We start from the raw sequence: 19,714 nt of genomic DNA, 5'->3' as shown, positions 1-19,714 counted from the left end.
CAGAACTAGCTGCGCCTCTAGCCAAGCTGCTCCAGTACAGCTACAACACTGGCATCTACACGACAATGTGGAAAATTGCTCAGGTATGTCCTGTCCACAAAAAGCAGGACAAATCCAATCCGATCAATTACCGCCCCATCAGTCTACTCTCAATCATCAGCAAAATGATGGAAGATGTCGTCGACAGTGCTATCAAGCGGCACTTACTCACCAATAACCTGCTCACCGATGCTCAGTTTGGGTTCCGCCAGGACCACTCTGCTCCAGACCTCATTACAGCCTTGGTCCAAACATGGACAAAAGAGCTGAATTCCAGAGGTGAGGTGAGAGTGACTGCCCTTGACATCAAGGCAGCATTTGACCGAGTGTGGCACCAAGGAGCCCTAGTAAAATTGAAGTCAATGGGAATCAGGGGGAAAACTCTCCAGTGGCTGGAGTCATACCGAGCACAAAGGAAGATGGTAGTGGTTGTTGGAGGCCAATCATCTCAGCCCTAGGACATTGCTGCAGGAGTTCCTCAAGACAGTGTCCGAGGCCCAACCATCTTCAGCTGCTTCATCAATGACCTTCCCTCCATCATCAGGTCAGAAATGGGAATGTGTGCTGATGATTGCACAGTGTTCAGTTCCATTCGCAACCCCTCAGATAATGAAGCAGTCCGTGCCTGCATGCAGCAAGACCTGGACAACATCCAGGCTTCGGCTCATAAGTGGCAAGTAACATTCGCGCCAGACAAGGGCCAGGCAATGACCATCTCCAACAAGAGAAAGTCTAACCACCTCCCCTTGACGTTCAACGGCATTACCATCGCCGAATCCCCCACCGTCAACATCCTGGGGGTCACCATTGACCAGAAACTTAATTGGACCAGCCATATAAATACTGTGGCTACAAGAGCGGGTTGGACGCTGGGTATTCTGCGACGAGTGACTCACCTCCTGACTCCCCAAAGCCTTTCCACCATCTACAAGGCACAAGTCAGGAGTGTGATGGAATACTCTCCACTTGCCTGGATGAGTGCAGCTCCAACAACACTCAAGAAGCTCGACACCATCCAGGACAAATCAGTCCGCTTGATTGGTACCCCATCCACCACCCTAAACATTCACTCCCTTCACCACTGGCGCACTGTGGCTGCAGTGTGTACCATCCACAGGATGCACTGCAGCACCTCCCAAACCCGCAACCTCTACCACCTAGAAGGACAAGAGCAGCAGGTACATGGGAACAACACCACCTGCACGTTCCCCTCCAAGTCACACACCATCCCGACTTGGAAATATATCGCCGTTCCTTCATCGTCGCTGGGTCAAAATCCTGGAACTCCCTTCCTAACAGCGCTGTGGGAGAACCGTCACCACACGGACTGCAGCGGTTCAAGAATGCGGCTCACCACCACCTTCTCAAAGGCAATTATGGTTGGGCAATAAAATGCCGGCCTTGCCAGCGACGCCCACATCCCATGAACGAATATTAAAAAATATTAGCTATCCACCAGTCCTCCAATCCTGATAGGATTAGATGAAGTGAGGAGGAAGGAGGCTTGTGTTGAGCATAAATTCCCTTTTGTGATGATTTTTTATATATATGTAATAGTGCCTCTGCTATCTCCTCCCTAACTTCCCTTTTGTGATGATTTTTTATATATATGTAATAGTGCCTCTGCTATCTCCTCCCTAACTTCCCTTTTGTGATGATTTTTTATATATATGTAATAGTGCCTCTGCTATCTCCTCCCTAACTTCCCTTTTGTGATGATTTTTTATATATATGTAATAGTGCCTCTGCTATCTCCTCCCTAATTTTTTAATATTCGTAGATGCAATCCATCCCGACCAGAGGTCTTATCCTCCCTGAGTTTGATTAGTTTACCAATTATCTCCCCACTTTCTATCTTAAATGTTTTAATATCTTTTCCGATCTCTTCTCTTAATGTACTGTCCACCTTGTAAACATAAACTCTCCCTGGTAAACATAGAGGCAATGTAACTATCCACTATTTCTGCCTTTCACTGTCATTACCTGTGAATTTATTTCAGGCATCCCTTAGCAGCCCTATCCCTATTCAAATTTTTCTTTTGCTATTTATGTGTCTGTAGAATACTTTGCTATTTATTTTTATATTCCTTGATAATTTAATCTCCTAGTTCCTCTTTGCTTTCCTAATTTATTTTTTTTACTTCTTTCCTAACCTCTTCGTATTCCTTTTTGTCATATTTTATTGCCTATGTACTTAGAGCATGCCTTTTTCTTTAGTTTCAATTTTACCCTTATTTCTTTATTCATCCATGGTGTTTCATTATTGTCTAGTTTATTCTTGCTTTTTAGAGGAATATATTTCTCCTGAACTCTATTGATCACCATTTAAAATATTATCCACTGCGATTCTATATCTATGTCTGTCAAAATTTTTTTATAACTTTCTCCAGCCCTACAACCATCTCCCCCCAAATTCTCCATCCCTCTGCCCCACCATTGGTGGTTATGCCTTCACCAATTTAGGTCCTGATTCCTGTGGAATTTTCTCACTAAACCACTCCACTTCTCTCTCTCCTCCTTCAAGACCCTCCTTGAAACCCACCTCTTTGGTCACCTTTCCTAATTTCTCGTTCTTTGGTGCGGGGACGGTATCTACTTATTGTGCCTCTGTGAATCTCCTTGGGACATTTTTCTACGTTAAAGGTGTTACCTAGATTGTGCGCTGTGGAATACTTAATCATGTCAGTCTGTACCTACCACTATAACCCATTCCCAAATATTTATCCAGCTCCTTTTTAAAAGATTTAATTCTCTCATCCTCAACAATGTTTGCTCTAACTGTTCCATGTAGCAACTACTCAGTGGGAAAACAAAATTTTCTAACCTTGAGGGGTGATGGATGAGTGGGACTTGGTGTGGGATAGGATATGGCAGCAGAGCTTTTATGTTCAAACAGCGAGGCAGCTTATAAGCGTGTGCAGAAATAGGGAGACAATCCCTTTCATTTTACTCTTAGTATTCATCTCAGTCTTGGATTTTAAAATGAGGAGAGAAAGGAGAGAAATGGCTATACTGTTTAGTAAAATTGGAGGAATTTATCGCAACTTATTTACCGAGAATTGGGTGCAAGTCCCAAGTATTGTAATGCGTTGCTCAGAAAATTCCACGTTTCAAATTCTACACTGAGGTGTGTAAATCAGTTCTAATAGTGGAGATAGATGGGAAATTAAAAGACGTCGTGAGTACAGGTACCCCAGTACAGTGTTTAGAATGAAATACTTATCAAGTTTACCTCTCCCTGCTCAGGTTAGCTCTTGTACAGGTTTCCAGGGCTTTCCTAATGATAGCTCTTAGTGACTAGTTATAGACTATGTAAGACTAGCCTGTATTATTGCTCCCTCTTTCTCATCACTGCTCACATTCCTCAATGGGTCAGCCAAGATCAGGCACTTGCAGTGTGTGAAATTCCAAAGATAAATCTACATCTCTTCATCGAATCTTATAGTACAGAAGGAGGCCATTTGGCTGGTTGTACCTGTGCTGGCTCTTTGAAAGAGCGGTCCAATTTAGTCTGACACCCCAGCTTTTTCCCCATAACCCTGCAAATTAGTCCTCTTCAAGTACAAGTCCAATTGCTTTTTGAAAGTTCCTATGGAAACTGATTCCACCACCTTTTCAGGTAGTGTGTTCCACATCTTAACAACCCTGTTCTTTTGCCAATTATTTTAAATCCATGAGTTACTGCCCACTTGCCAGAGGAACAGTTTCTCTCTATTTGCTCTATCAAAACCCATCATTATTTTGAATACCTCTATTAGGTCTTCCCTTAACCTTCTCTGCTCTACGGAGAACTTCTCTAATCTCTCCACATAACCGAAGTTCCTCATTCCTGGTATCATCCTGGTAAACATCCTCTGTACCCTCTCCAAGGCCTTGACACCCACCCTCCAGCTGAAGCCTAACCAGTGGTTGGTAAAGGTTCAGCATGACTTCCTTGTTTTTGTATTCAATGCCCCTGTTTACAAAGCCAAGAATCCCATACGTTTTCTTCACCGCCATATCAACTTGCCCTGCCATCTTCTAAGATGTGTGACTATCCACCCCCAGGTCCCTCTACTCTTGCACCCCCCCCCCTCAAAATAGTACCATTTAGAAATACTGCCTCTCCATGTTGTTTCTCTCAAAGTGCATCACTTCACACTTATTCACATTAAATTGCATCTGCCATGTGTCTACCCATTTCACCAGTCTGTCTCTGTCCTCCTGAAGTCTGCTACTATCTTGCTCATTATTTACTGTGTTGCCAAGTTTTGTATCATCCACAAACTTCGAAATTGTACTCCTTATACCCAAGTCCAGACTATATATGTATAAGATAAGCAATGATCCTAATACCGACCCTTGGGGGACCCCACTGCATACTTCTCTCCAGTCAGAAAAATATCCGTTCACCACTACTGGTATCCCTTAGCCAATTATGTACCCAAGTTACCACTGTCCCTTTAATACCATGTGCTTCTATTTTCCGAATAAGTCTGTTATGTGGTACTTTATCAAATGCCTTTTGAAAGTCTATACATACATCGACTGCACTACCTTCATCAACCCTCTCTGTTACTTCATCAAAGAACTCAATCAGGTTAGTCAGACACGATTTGCCTTTAACAAATCTGTGCTGGCTGTCCCTTACTAACTTATGCTTCTCCAAGTGAGAATTAATTTTGTCCTTGACAATGGTCTCTGGAAGTTTTCCCATCACTGATGTTAGACTGATTGGCCTGTAGTTACCAGGTTTATCCCTCGCCCCTTTTTTGAACAGGGGTGTAATATTTGTAATCCTCCAGTCCTCTGGCACCTTTCCCATATCCAAGGCAGATTAAAAGATTGTGGTCAGAGCTTCTGCTATCTCCACCTTAGCTTCCCTCAACAACCTAGGATGCATCTTATTGGGGCCAGCTGACTTGTTAACTTGTTAACTTTGAGTGATGTCAACCTATTAAGTACCTCCTTTCTATCTATTTTTATCCTATCCAATATCTCTACTCCTCCCTCCTCTACTGCGACATTAACTTCATCCTCTTCTTTTGTGAAAACAGATACAAAGTACTCATTCCGTACCTCAGTCATGCCCTCTGCCTCCACAAGATTTCCTTTTTTGTCACTAATCGGCCCCACCATTCCTTTTATTATTCATTTACTTTTTATATGTTTAAAAAAGATTTTTGGGTTCCCTTTCATGTTACCTGCTAATCTTTTCTCATACTCTCTCTTTGCCCTTCTTATATCATTTTTCAATTTCCCCCTGCACTTTCTGCATTCTGCCTGGTTTTTGACTGTATTCTGTACCTGACATTTGTCCTAAACCTTCCTTTTCTGTTTTACTTTATGGGAGGATTCTTGGTTTGTACCCAAACTATCTCCGCCTTGAAGGCCTGCCATTGCTCAGTTACTGTTTAACTATATGTTTTCCCAGGATCCATGGGCTCCAAAACAGCCCCATTAAAATGAACGGCTCCCTCTATGGCTTATGTGTGTAGTCCGTGCTTAGCTGAGCCATGTGGACCTGGAAAACTCTACAGCATGTGCTGAATTCACCAATCGCAGCTAGGTCAGGTCAGTGATAAGGGAGCTACAATTGAGTGGAGTTCTCCATTATGATTCCTTTCTAGTGTTTAGCTAGATAGTGGGCAGAGAAAGGTACACGCCAGATTATAGGGGATGCAAGATTCACTTATGGGAGTGGCTGGTGGAACCTGAAGAAATAACTAACATGAAAATGTGACACATAGTTAAATTGGGCAAATGCCTGAATCATCATCACCTTGGAGTTTCTGGGAAACTCAGCTTTATTTATGAAATCCTGTGGATATTTGACAGTTTGATACGATCAGAAAAGATACATTTTTGTATTGGGCGGGGGGGGGGGGGGAGGAAAAAAGAGAGAGAAGAGGTGTGGAGGGTTGGCGGTTTGGCAGGTCTGGCTTTACTGTATTAGTGCAGAGATGCAACTGTTTTGTTCTATATTCCAAGAATGGATAATTATGTTCTCACTGTTACAGTAAATTTGATGTTTGTCTTTGCTCCATTTGTTGATCTATTTATTAATAAATATTTTTGGTAGTTTTTAGTCAAAGCCACTGTCTGATAAAATGTTCGTTCTACTGCTTTCTGAAGGCAAGATGATCACGTGCGGCCACATATTCAAGGGGAAAAAAACGAAACAAGGGTTTCTGTGTGACCCAGGGCTTGCTACAAAGGGGCACTCTAGCTCAAAGGGAGCGAAGGATCACTGGTGGGAGTGGTCTTTGGTGCTGAGCACAAAGAATATATAAAGTAAAAAACATAAAACAAGCAATAAAATGAATGGCTTCCCCTTGGCTCATGTATTTAACTAATGCCTAGCTGAACCATGTAGACCAAGGAGGTTCCAAGTTCAATCCTTGGTCTGTGTTAAGTTAGCTGATCTGTCAGGTTGTACCTCTACGTTAGGGACAATAAAAATCAGTCAGAGGTACAGGGGACGTTAGCCAGGCTCCCACCCTGGCTACAGCTGCAATCAACCCCTAAGTGAGAAAGTCATTTTTCTTTTTAAAAAATTGGCCCCTTCAGTGGTCCCCATATTTGAGGCCCACATGTGTCCTTGTGGAGGCTGGTTTGCCTCATCTCTCTCAGTGCAATCACTGAAATGCTGGATCCTGACTGAGACATGTAGTGGGGACTCTCAAATTAGGGAGTTCCGATACCAGTCCTGCCTATTATTTGCCTTGTAATGGGCAGATAAAAATTCCACCCCTTACAGGACAATATGGAAACTGGCAGAAACTTGGCAAAAGACCAGTAAAACCCTCATGAACATTCAGGGCCTAGATTTTTCTTTAAAAAGACCAAGAAATACTTTAAGAAAAAATTTACATTGAGGGAGTACTTTGAACTAAAAATATTCTCCTGCTTCCCCCCTATGACCCACTTTTAACAATAGAGAAAATGTATTAAGAAATGAGGTAGGGGTGGTATAGAAAGGAAAAGTTCTCAATTTTAATACAAAGTGCAAATGAGAAGGGATCACAACCACCCCAGAATGCTTTATGCTTGAGGTAAGAGTGAACAGTTTAAAGGCAATCCCTTAAGGTCTTGAGTTTTGGGTAAAATATACCACACCAGCTGAATGATATGCATATATTAAGACATAGTTTAAATCAAACCGTGTACTGCAGTGTAGTTGAATAGGCAGTTCAGCTAATTTATGTTCAAATGTAATCCTGATACATTTTTTTAAAATCCTAAGACATGGCCAATTAGACTAAATTATGTTTGTACTGGGAAACACTTACACCTCCAATGGTGGATAACAATTTCATGCAATTAACATTTGCACTGTTATTACATGCTTATTATGCCAGCATATAGAAAGAATTCCAGCTAATGAATGGAAACTTTAAAATGCAGTTTCAGCTGGGAATACCATAAATCGTCTTCTAATGTAAACAACACGATAACAGATCAAGTCCAGCTTGGCAGCCCCAGAGGATTTTCATTGAGGAGTGATTGATGTGAAAAATGCTGGAGCTGCAGTGATCCTGCATCAGTCACAGTTCTCTGCTGGCTCTGGAGCTGACCCTGTTAGCACAGACTGACTCAGATCATTTGTCTCAGTGGCACAGTGGGATTTCAGAACAGCTGTGTATCACTCCATTGCACTGCTTGTACGATGTGTATTTCCTCTAGGTGGTAGATATACAGAATATACAAATTAGGGCTACCACATTAGAGAAAATGTACCTTTCGTGGTCATGATTACATTTTACCGTAAATATGATTTAGAATTCCTTCTGTGATTGCTTTAAGGTTACTTGGCTTATACACTGTAGATATTCTTGAAATTTGAATACAATTTTTTAAAAAATTTAATATTTTAAATGTGATGCTGAAATGCTTAATAATTACTAAATTCTATTAAACCTTTAAGCTGCTAGAACATCACTAAAACCTGATTCCAAAAAGTAATTTGAGTGCATATGTTAAGTAATTCCACACATTCCTGAATGTGCATGTTGTGAAGGTCTCTGAGTAATTAGTTTACATCGAATGAGAAAAGCATGCAAACATTTACACTAACCGTCTTTTGTGTTTCTTCTTCAGCTGAAATAAAATATGCTGGCCCCACAACAAGTTTGTTACCCACGAGCAAAATTTGTTAGCAAACCTATTTTAGCACACACTCTGCAAGACACCTGCATTAGGTTATGGATTCCATGCACCATTTATATTGGCAATTAACCAAGAGCCAGCACAGCAGAATTTCAAGGTTCTGTCATCCAGCTTTTCAGCGTCTCAGTCTCCTGCTCAAATTGTTCAGAACAACTGTTAATATGCTGCTGACTTCCTGTTATTCAATGTAAGATTGAAATATAATTTGTAACGCAGTTAATTTTCCTTTTTAAACAAGTTTTCTAATCTTACATTTAAGAAATAAATCTTCTGATTCTACATGTAAGGAATATATAGTGTGTGTGTGCTATACTGGGGAATTCAGGGCAATGTCATAGGTCCATCACTTCAATTAAGTGGACTACCCTCTAAACTTTACCAGTTCACACGCGTGCAAAAAGATGTCGCTATTTTGATGATCATCTCAAATATTGAAGAGAAACACTCATTTATTAAGGAAACTATGTTTTTAAAAATAGCACTGCTTTCACCTCAGGCTCTCATGAGGGTTTCCTAATTCATGCTTCATTATTCTCAATCAAATTTGAAAAGCTTATCTGGAGTCCATCAGAATGCAGGATTTTCCATAGGTATGATTGAACTATGAATACTAACAGAGATAAAACTACCAATGCCAGCTTTTTGCTAGGAACAGTATAGAAGTCTGACATCATTAGTATTCATCTTTATGAATTCAAGACTTCAGATACAGCTACACATTTGCATTATATTGTGATGTGCAGAGGGATATTAAACTATAGTGCTAATAACCCAAGGAGCTTCAATCATTTATAATGCACTTACCAGGAATTTGCAATCTCTTTTTTACATTTTTCCTCCTATCCACTCCTATCTCCTTTGTTAAGGTAGATACAGGTCAGAAAATGGATTCAGAAAAAGGCAGCCATACAGGCAATTTGATCTCCTCCTTCCAAAATGCCAACCTTACTTTGTCCTGGCCTCAACCAGGCCTCTTGACAACTTGTTTCAGCTGTTGATCACATTCTGTGTAAAGAAATACTTTGAGGTTCTGCTGCTCTGGCACATGAAAATATTGTTTTGGGTTTATTTTCTCTATCCCCATTAAGTATCTTATAAAAGACTTGCATTTATATAGCGCCTTTCAGGACTTCAGAACATCCCAAGGTGCTTTACAGCCAATTAAGTACTTTTGAATTGTTTTCTATATTACAAGCGTGACAGCCTATTTCAACACAGTAAGATCCCACAAACAGCAATGAGATAATGACCAGATGATCTGTTTTAGTGATATTGGTTGAGGGATAAACATTGGTCAGGACACTGGAAAGAACTCCCCAGGTCTTCTTTGAAACAGCTCCATGGGATCTTTTGCATCCACCCGAGAGCGCAGACAGGGCTTCGGTTTAACATCTCATCCAAAAGACGGCACTTCTGACAGTTCAGTACTCCCTCAGTACTGTACTCAAGTATCAGCCTAGATTTTGTGCTCAAGTCTCTCGACTGGGACTTGAACCTAAAATTTTCTGACTCAGATGTGAGTGTACTACCACTGAGCCACAGCTAACATTTACATATCTCTTACAAAGTGCCCTTGGTGTCGTCTCTTCTTGAAGCTGAAATGCCGTAGCTTATCAAGTCATTCCTTCTAACTCGTCTGACACTGGGAATCAGTTTTGTGGCTCCCCTTTGTACTGCCTCTAGCCTCCTTATATTAGAAAGACTAGAACTGTACTCCAACTCTGGCGTGTCCACGGCACTGCACAGGTTCAGTATGACCTCTGGCGCTCAAAAATGAATTGATTTGGCAATAGAACCTATCAGCTTATTCTCTTTATTTATTGCAACCTCAAACGGTATCAATATGGGGAGTGACAAGTCAATTAATATCCTTAGGTTTTTTTCAGTTTGTCCGTGGCACGTTCTATCCCACCTTTGGAGTATGCACAGCTCCTATTTCTTCTAGGTCAAACCAGGTAACTATAGACCAGTTAATCTAATGTCACTTGTGGAGAAACTCTTAGAATGCATAATTCAAGATCAAATTAGCAAGCATTTTGAAATACATGGGTTAATCAAGGACAGCCAGCAACAATTTGTTAAAAGTTGTGTTTAACAAATTTAATAGTTTTTTTTGACAAAGTGACTGATTGGATAAAGGGAATGCAGTAGATGTAGTGTATACAGATTTTCAGAAGGCTCTTGATAAGGTGTCTCATAAGAGGCTTATTAAATAAATTCAGGTGTACGGCATAAGAGGAAGTTACATAGCATTACATAGAATTTACAGCACAGAAACAGGCCATTCCGGCCAAAAGGACCATGCTAGTGTTTATGCTCCACAGTTTCTCTAGTCTCTCCACGTAACTGAAGTCCTTCATCCCTGGTACTATTCTAGTAAATCTCCTCTGCACCCTCTCAGAGATTTACTAATTTTTTTTGATGAAGAACCAGTTTCTCTTTTCCCTCCTCAAAACAAAAGCCTCTCATTCATGGTACCATCTTAAGTGAATCGTTTCTGCACCCTCTATACGGCCGTTATATCGTTCCTAATGTAAGGCACCCAAACACAATGGGCCGGAAATTGCTCGGTGAGCCTAACAGCACTCAGCGTTATTAAGGGGCACATCAAAGAGCAAGTTCTGGCGACCGCACATGCGCAGTCAAATCCGGAAATCCGGAACTTGCTCTTCCTGATTCCCTGCTCAGCAGACAGCTTCACGTTAGAGATATCGCAGGCAGGAATCAATGGAACATAAAAAAAGGTATGCTGATTTATATCAGGTCTAAACTAACTTTTAACGTCATGGTAAAAGTATTAACAACTGTCAAACAACCTCGCTGGCACTGAAAATTAACTTAAAAAAATGTGGAGCCTCATTACCTCCGATTTTAATAGTTCTTGGACATTTTTTAAAAATTAATTTTTAATTTTTTTACTTTTTCTTTGACTTTAGTCTTTTAATCTTACCCTCTCTATTTTGCTTTCTCCATCTGATTTTACAGTATATTCACTAATCTTATCTGACACTTCCTTGTTCTTACTCTGCGCAGTTTGTGATGGAGCTTCACTTCCTGGTGTTCGCAGCGTGGCTTGCTTCAAGCTGATTGGTGGAGGGGACAGAGCTCCTTTTCTCACTCTCACCGCTCAGAGAAGACTGGGAACAACCGCTGCACTTCTTGCGCCTCTCAATTAAAGCAAGTTGGCGCCCAGAAGCCTGCAACAAGTTTTTGGGTGAGTTAGTTACTTACCATCAGCGGTCGACGTGTGTTCGCCGCTCAGTGCAATTTCCAGCCCAATATTATAACTGCAGCTAATCAATGGTTTGTATAGGTTTAGCATAACCTCTGCACCCATCTATAAAGGCTGAGATCCCAAATGCTTTTTTTAAAAAAAACAGCTTTACCAGCTTGTACTCCCATTTTTAAAGATTTGTCTTTTAAAGTTTTACTGTTTAGTGGCAATGGAGTTTTAGATAAGCTTGTGATTATGAGTGTGGAGATGGAGGCTGGTGGGGCGTGTATTGAAGTCAAACCCGTAGGTGATGTAGATGGATAAGCAGTACTTGGGAAAGGTACAGTTATACTTGGGCAATATTTTTTTTTAAAGAAGTGAAAGGAAGCAGTCCTCATAACTGACTATATAATCGGACTTCTTGTCATATTTTAAAAGACTGACAACCAGTTCACATCTTTCTGTTTGTGGTAGTGAACTCAATGCCATAGATTAGGCCATGTTCATTAAGTCTCCCGGTAGGCATAACTTTGTACTATATAAAGTTCAGGATTAAGAGATAGGTTCTCTCTACAGTGTGCTAATCAGGGCTACAGTATTCCAATACTGGGCAATTAAAAAATATATTTGTTCTGAGAAGGTGGTGACTTGCTAGGCCACTTTAGAGGGCATGAAGAGTTAACCATATAAAGGATAAAGCACATGTAGGCCAGGCCAGTTAGGGGTGACGTGAATTGGTGAACCAGTTGTTCTATTTTTTAATGATAATGCTTTACCCAATAACCCATATTATTTTTCCTGATGCTAACCCACAATTACCAGATTATATTGAATTCAATTTCACAATTGTTGGTCCAGTGCCATAACCACTACAAAACTGTACCTATTTCCTTCATACAGCAATAAAGCTACTGATGGGCTAAAACTTTCTTGAGGATTCTGATTCTGCTACCAGCTTTCAGCCATCTTCGGTACTAGTTTCCTCTTTGTAAATTAGGTTTGATTACCAAACTAAGCAGCTCAATATTTACAAATTAAGAATTTACAACACTTATGGAGCACTACTGTCAACTTAATAGTAATTTTGTTTTCTTGGCAATTAAGGTAACATAGCATTTATCCATCCACTATCAAATTCTGTCAATATCTGCTTGCACTATTTCAGTCGATACTCATCCTCTAGATTGTTAATAAGCCATTGTGGGAAGGACACCACCCTCCACATTCTGCAAAGGACATACCCTCCACAACCAAATAATGAAGCTTTTGATATGGTACACTTGGTCAGTCAAAATGACAAACTAAATGGGACAAAGAATATTTACATGTGCTGACTCCATTCTGGCTATGACAGCATTCATATAATTTCTATTGAAACAGAAAATGTTATTTCGGAGGTAGTACTGAAAAGATTACAGTTCTAGCCAGACTTCTTACAACTCCATTTGCTGATATTCCAATTCATTTGTTAAGGATCTGTAGTTTGACAAACCTCACTTTTTAGGCAATATTGGAGTCTTTTCTTTACTCTCTCTGGAACTTTGGACAGACTTCAAACAAACTGGTCAAAGGAAAAGAACTGAAGACAATCTAATGTGCCATTAATGGAGATGAAGGATTTTCTAAAAACAATACAGAACTTCAAACCCACCATAAATTACTGAACCTGCAAAAATAAGCTCTTACAGATTTTTAATTATTTAAAATGAAAAAGAAAACATTTAGGCTTCTCGAGTGAGGGAGAATAGACGATGGATTAAATTTCCTCCTTTTCCTAGTGAACAGTCTAGCCCAATGTGATAAAATACAATTGCTAACAATAGTAGGAGGAAAAACAACAGAAGGTAGACACCATCATATAGTGACGGAAGAACGTGTAATTCTAAGCAAAAACATTCAAAGGGCTAGATGTCCGTGCAACTATTCATGGTATGTGAAGTAGATTTTTGAGTTAACTAGAATCACTTAATGAGTTAACAATAGAAGAATGAGCTATTCAGAGCTTATATGGACAAGATGTATACTCAAACTGTTAATGCTTCCATCTAAATTGACTGAATTCAAAATCCTCATCCATATTTACAAATTTCTCATCTCTCCCACCTTCTCCAATCTTACGTCCCAGGCTGTACCCTTTGGTCCTTTAACTATGGCCTCCTGTGCATTCCACTTTGCTTTTGCTCTGCTCCACCAGTTTTGCCAAAGCCTTTAGCCATCTCAGACCCACTCTGTGGAACTCCATCCCAAACACCTCCATCTTGCTATGTCTCTCCTTGCTTTCAGAAGCCTCCTTAAACACAACCTTTTGTAACCATGCTTCTGGTCACCTCTCCTAACTCTTCTATTTCACATAAAAATCACCCTGCTTTTCCTTAGTCCATCCACTTAATTTGTCCATATCCTTTTAAATGCATTTGGTTGTTATACTTGCTGTTTATTAGTTAAAACGATACTAGAGCTTTGATTTTTCAATAGGTTTTATTCTAACACTAGCATTAACTAGTTTAAAATAAATGGTTTAAACTAAATAGGGTTCAGAAAAATCTTTAGGTCTTAGGAATCCAAATTACAAGGTTTAAGATGCTGGGCATATTCTCACTAGAAAACAAACTGCAAGCTGCCCCAAACAGATGTTCTTAATGTTAGGAACAGTAATGATAAAATTGATGCAGAAAATTGTTTATACTGACAATTGGTTCATATACTAAGTGACAATTTAAAGATAAAGAGTAAATAGGAAGATGAGGAGATTTTTTGTTTTATACAGCGCGTTATGATCTGAAAGGGTGGTGGACACAGATTCAATAGTAACTTTCAAAAGGGAATTGGATATATATCTGAAAAGAAAAAAATTGCAGGGCTATGGGGAAAGAGCAAGGGAGTGGGACTAATTGGATAGTTCTTTCAAAGAGACAGCACAGACATGATGGGCTCCTTCTATAATGTAAGATTCTATGAATAGTTTATGAACATGAGATCTGAAAAATATCTCCACAGAACCCAGACCCACTGTCTCCCAGTTGCAGCTTTTTTGATGCATCACCATTTGCTCCCTATTGCTTAGTCAATTTTCAACTCAGACAGCTAAATTGACAGGAATTCCACTTTAAAAGTCTCACTTGTGGAATTTTATCCAATGTCTTCTGGAAGTTCAAATAATTATATTCACTGGATTACCCTCATTAACCATTACTTCCTCAAAGGTATGATTAAGATAGATAACATCCTTTAAAGGTTCTTAAGTACTTTCAGCATCTAAGGCTAACTGATCTCTAATACTTCATGCCTCATTCTTTTATTTTAATATTGGGATAACATTTGCTATCTTTCAGTTGTTAGGTACAGCTGCTGTATTTAGGGAGCTATAAATCCAGAGTATTACTTAGTTCCTGCCTCATTTCTTTAAGGATTCCAGGTGTATGCCATCTCATTAAGACTAGTCATGACACTTGCTGTACTCCATATTTTAGGAGATTCCCAAGCCAAAATAAATGAACTTAGAATTTTTAAAAAATTAAATAGCCCTTCCCTTTCTCTAATATTTCTTCCTAACTTACATTTTAAAGGGCATGTTTGGTCTCCAGCTTCACTGATCTAGTTCTCATATTTGGGAGTACTTCTGACCTAACCAAAGAATCCAATAACATTTATATATCACCACCAATAATATATGTCTCAGTTGCATCGCTGTGAGTGGTACTGAGTGCAGGAACCGTCCCCAAACCCCATACACACACTTTCTGGTGGCCATTCAAAATGGTAATAGCACGGACAAGCAAGCAGGTAACTTACCCTGTTGGCTACAGTTGTTACTTCAGCTGGAGAGAAAAATAAAAGAATTCTATCCCTATATACATCAAACCAACAGACACCAGTGAACACTAGCAATAAAGTAACTGATTGCTGGAAAATCCAACCTAACTGACAAACGGTCACCAAGTCACAATAAACATTTACTGATTAAAATATTGTTAACATACGTTCAGGGAATTTTGAACACTCATTCCAATGAACAGCAAGATGATTTCATGAAACATGCAAATTATTCAGTAATTTAATAAAATGACAAATGTGTTTGGGATATCTTTTGTACAAGATGAATCTAATCAGAAATCCATGATTTCAAGTTACAAATTAGTTAAAAACTTGAGTAATGCACATATGTCTGTAGTATCTCTGGAACAGAATTAATACACAGCAGTGAAGTCACTTCAGACAGTTTGTTGATGCATTTTATTGTGAGATGGGGAGTCTGGTATAAAACTAGAAAATGACTATCATGTAACTAGGCAATTAAAAAAAAACTTCTGGATTGTATCAGATGTAGAGGAATACTAAAACAAATTGGCACAAAGCAAAAAATGTTATGTTGTTCCCAACACTGCGCATGACTTTGTAATTTGGCTCATTGAGGACAGTAATACAGTTTCATGGTTACACAGTAATCTCAAACAAAACTGCAAAAATACCATGCTGTATAACATTATATTTGAAATTCAGTAGCCCAATGTATTAAAAGTGTGGCAGGGCAAATAACTGGATTCTGAATGTAAAATTTATACATTCCCATTTGATACTCTAATTCTACAGTCCAAGGCAAGTAGTATTGTTACATAACACTGTTAAACAACATCTCATTGCAAGAGAACCAATTGTATTTCTGCTTTGAATTCTTATCAACCTTCCAAATCATTTTTCTTACTAAAATATATTATTGTATTAATACAAACTACAGTATTATACACTACATTGTGTAATAAATAACAATAAAGAAATATAAAAATAAGACACATAAATATAAAAGTTTTCTAAAACTAAAAGGTACACGTGTCAGTAAGTAGGGTATTAATACTGCCAGGTTCAAGGACATACAGTACAAAATTTGCACAAACATAGGAAACTAAAAAGTTATCATAATTTGAATTAAAATAATACTGAAATAAAATCAGCTAACACTGTTAATAATTTGCACCAAAGCTAAGGGCTGGCGAGAGCCACATTTCCATAATACTGTTTTGTAAATGGCACTTGCATAAGGCCAGGGGGATACAAAGCTCCATACCATAATCCTCACTTACCTACTTAACACTCGTCACTCTAAAACACTGACTTCTCTTCTCTCCAACACTAATACTGTTAGTTCTTACTTTGAAGACTTGGCAACAGGCCGCTATACATCTAACTACAAGTCTTACCACATCCTTCTCAGTTTTATTTTTCTAGTAGCTGCTTTAAGGCTAACATTATGCTTCAAATGAATTTACACACTAAAATAAGGTCAACTAATGTCATCAATAACTACCTTCTAGTGCGATACTGATAAAGGTAGACAATAATACTTAGGAGTATGTTAGATACAAGTATAAAGGGAATTCTGTAGTGCAGAAATTTTCACATCCTTTCAAACCAATGAAATGTTGAGATTCAGCAATGGAGTAGAGAGTTGTAGTATTATAAATCTACAATTGATACTTTCATTTGCAATAGAAACTTTCATAGAAATCTCTCCCAGCTGTACAGTGTTGAAGTTAATAGGATACATGAATGGCAAAATGAAGAGCAACACAGGTAAACAGATAATGCAGAATGACTGGTAGCAAATTCTTTTAAAACCTGTTGGTTTGCCTTTTGAATCAAGACAGTCAGTCAGTTTATGCAATTTATCACTTGCAACTTTTTTTTGCATTTTTAATACAAACATCATTCCTAATATCTTGACAGTTCATGTGGTAAATTGTTAATTGTTGAGGTTCAGGCACACCAGGGTTTCTACACAGTAGTGAAGAGAAAACACAGTAATATAGAGTGTGTTTCTGGAATTTTTTTTAAACATGGTACAACACTAATCGCAGAACATTTCTTCTCCAATTTATATTCCTGATCAAGTATTCATTACATTTTTTCTGCTGAGTTAGCTTCCAAAGCCTTCAGACTATTTACTGTATTTTCCTGTTCCACATCACTGATCAGGTCTGTTCTATTGGCTTCTCCTTCTGCTTCTTCTTCTGATTCCTCTCTCATTTCCTCTGCACAATTATCTTGCATTTCGTCACTTTCCTTCTCTTCCTCCTCCTTTTCACTTTCATCTTCTCTTGCAGTGCTGTCCTTGTCATCTGAGTCCATGTGGGATGGAGAGGTCCTGTTGTCTGTATACTCACTGTTGTTCAATGAGTCAGGCCCAGTCTCTTCTTGCTCTGTTCCCTCGCGTTCTTCAGCTTCTCGTTTACAGTATGAGTAGCGGTGGTTCATGTGCTGCGAGTAGGAGCCTGAATGTGAGAAACGCTTGCCACATTTATCGCACTGGTAAGGTTTCTCCCCAGAGTGCAGTCGCGTGTGCTCAATCAAATGATGTTTGTGTTTGAACGCTTTCTTGCAAATCCCACACTGATGAGGTCGCTTACCTGTCCAAATGAACATATTAGAAATAAGCAAAGCTTGCTTAAAACAAAAAAAAATTAAGACATTGATCTCACAAAGCTCAGTCACTTTTACAGTTATAATGTTGTATTGAGCAGTTTGATTACTGCAATATAAATTTTTTAAAAATATAATTCCAGAAACTTCACGTTTGTATGTCTTCCTTCTGCATTTTCGATTTTGTCATTTACTTCAAAAACATCTTACAGAGCTGGAACCCATTTTGTTTAAACTGTGACTCCAATTGGCTGTCAACCAGTTTTATTTCAGCCAATCAGGATATCAGTGAGAAGTTTGACCTCAAGGTTAAATATTTTGTATTTTTTTAAGCTAATTTGAAGAAGGGAAGGTAGAAGATAAGATAGCTGACTGGTGGCCCAAGGAGGGCTCAATAACATGTCATCTCACTAGCAGTGCTTGGGGGGTGGTGGTAGAATCCAGAATGAAATATTCTGTTTCTTTCAAGTCTGATTGCTAAGATTACTTTTGAAGTCAAAGTTTACAGGCATTGTGATTTTCTGTGCTAGTAAGTATTGTGTGTTAAGGGTTTCTCTACATTAATTCCAAATAACTTGTTTTTTTTTGTAAAGATTGTTAGAAGAAATTTGCATATGAACCAATCATGAAATTTGCATAACCCCACCTGTACTTAAGTGAGACACAAGAAATGCCTGTATACATTATACACAGATTATACAAACATGACCAAAATCCTTGGGGATGAAAAATGCAGATAGGATTCCCCTTCCTAGGGTAGACCCCTGCAATGATACTGGCAGAGGGGAAATCCAGAGTTGTACACCTACCCTCCCCCAAATTTAACATTGTAGCATAGCACAGCTTGGTTGGCAGGGATCTTAATGTTTATGGGCAAGGGAGAGAACCATAAAGCAGTCCTTCAGGGGGCCCCTCAACCTCGTAACACAGCCCTGCATATTGAGGGCATCCATGATTAACAAACAACCTGCAGTGTCATAGAGTCATAGAGTTATACAGCACGGATAGAGGCCCTTCGGCCCATCGTGTCCGCGCCGGCCATCAAGCCCTGTCTACTCTAATCCCATATTCCAGCATTTGGTCCGTAGCCTTGTATGCTATGGCATTTCAAGTGCTCATCCAAATGCTTCTTGAATATTGTGAGGGTTCCTGCCTCCACAACCCTTTCAGGCAGTGAGTTCCAGACTCCAACCACCCTCTGGGTGAAAAGGTTCTTTCTCAAATCCCCTCTAAACCTCCTGCCTTTTACCTTGAATCTATGCCCCCTTGTTATAGAACCCTCAACGAAGGGAAAAAGCTCCTTAGTATCCATCCTATCTGTGCCCCTCATAATTTTGTACACCTCAATCATGTCCCCCCTCAGCCTCCTCTGCTCCCAGGAAAACGAACCCAATCTTCCCAGTCTCTCTTCATAGCTGAAGCGCTCCAGCCCTGGTAACATCCTGGTGAATCTCCTCTGCACCCTCTCCAAAGCGATCACATCCTTCCTGTAGTGTGGCGACCAGAACTGCACACAGTACTCCAGTGGTGGCACATTTGCCCTAACCCCAAACATTTGTCATTCAAAACCATAAAATACTGTTCTACTGGTGGTAGTTGCACCAGTTCAATCTCAGGGTCACAGGCCTAGAAACCTGCTTTTGAGTCCTTGCAGACCCATACCTTCCATGACAGATCTCAAAAGAAAATTGCAAGGCCAGAACGAGTGGCAAAGTGGGAGCATCTGCTCAGTACAGGAAGCATATACAGAGTACTATGCTATCTGCTGCAAACTACCACGGGAGACTTCTTAAATATGATTATATTTTCAAGTGAGTAACCACATAAGCTCAACATACAGTACCTTTAATATAGAAAAATGTCCCTTGGTAGTTCACAGAGGTATAATCAGACAAAAAA

At 39.5% G+C, this 19,714-nt stretch overlaps 1 protein-coding gene across 2 annotated transcripts in view; it reads right to left on the bottom strand.

The window, feature by feature from the left end:
* Positions 1–15,619: 15,619 nt before the first annotated feature.
* zeb1b (zinc finger E-box binding homeobox 1b) overlaps positions 15,620–19,714 on the bottom strand; it is a 150,061-nt gene continuing 145,966 nt past the window's right edge. For both annotated transcript variants that reach the window (XM_068007446.1, XM_068007455.1), the window contains one exon: positions 15,620–17,802. In XM_068007446.1, coding sequence (XP_067863547.1) covers positions 17,294–17,802 — 509 coding nt within the window. In that variant the 3' untranslated portion in view covers positions 15,620–17,293. The remainder of the gene's footprint in view (positions 17,803–19,714) is intronic.

This window comes from Heptranchias perlo, chromosome 2 (assembly GCF_035084215.1).
Source record: "Heptranchias perlo isolate sHepPer1 chromosome 2, sHepPer1.hap1, whole genome shotgun sequence".
In the NCBI taxonomy this organism is placed as follows: domain Eukaryota; kingdom Metazoa; phylum Chordata; class Chondrichthyes; order Hexanchiformes; family Hexanchidae; genus Heptranchias; species Heptranchias perlo.
The sequence above is the reverse complement of the archived record's forward strand: the minus strand, read 5'-3'. Positions and strand labels throughout refer to the sequence as shown.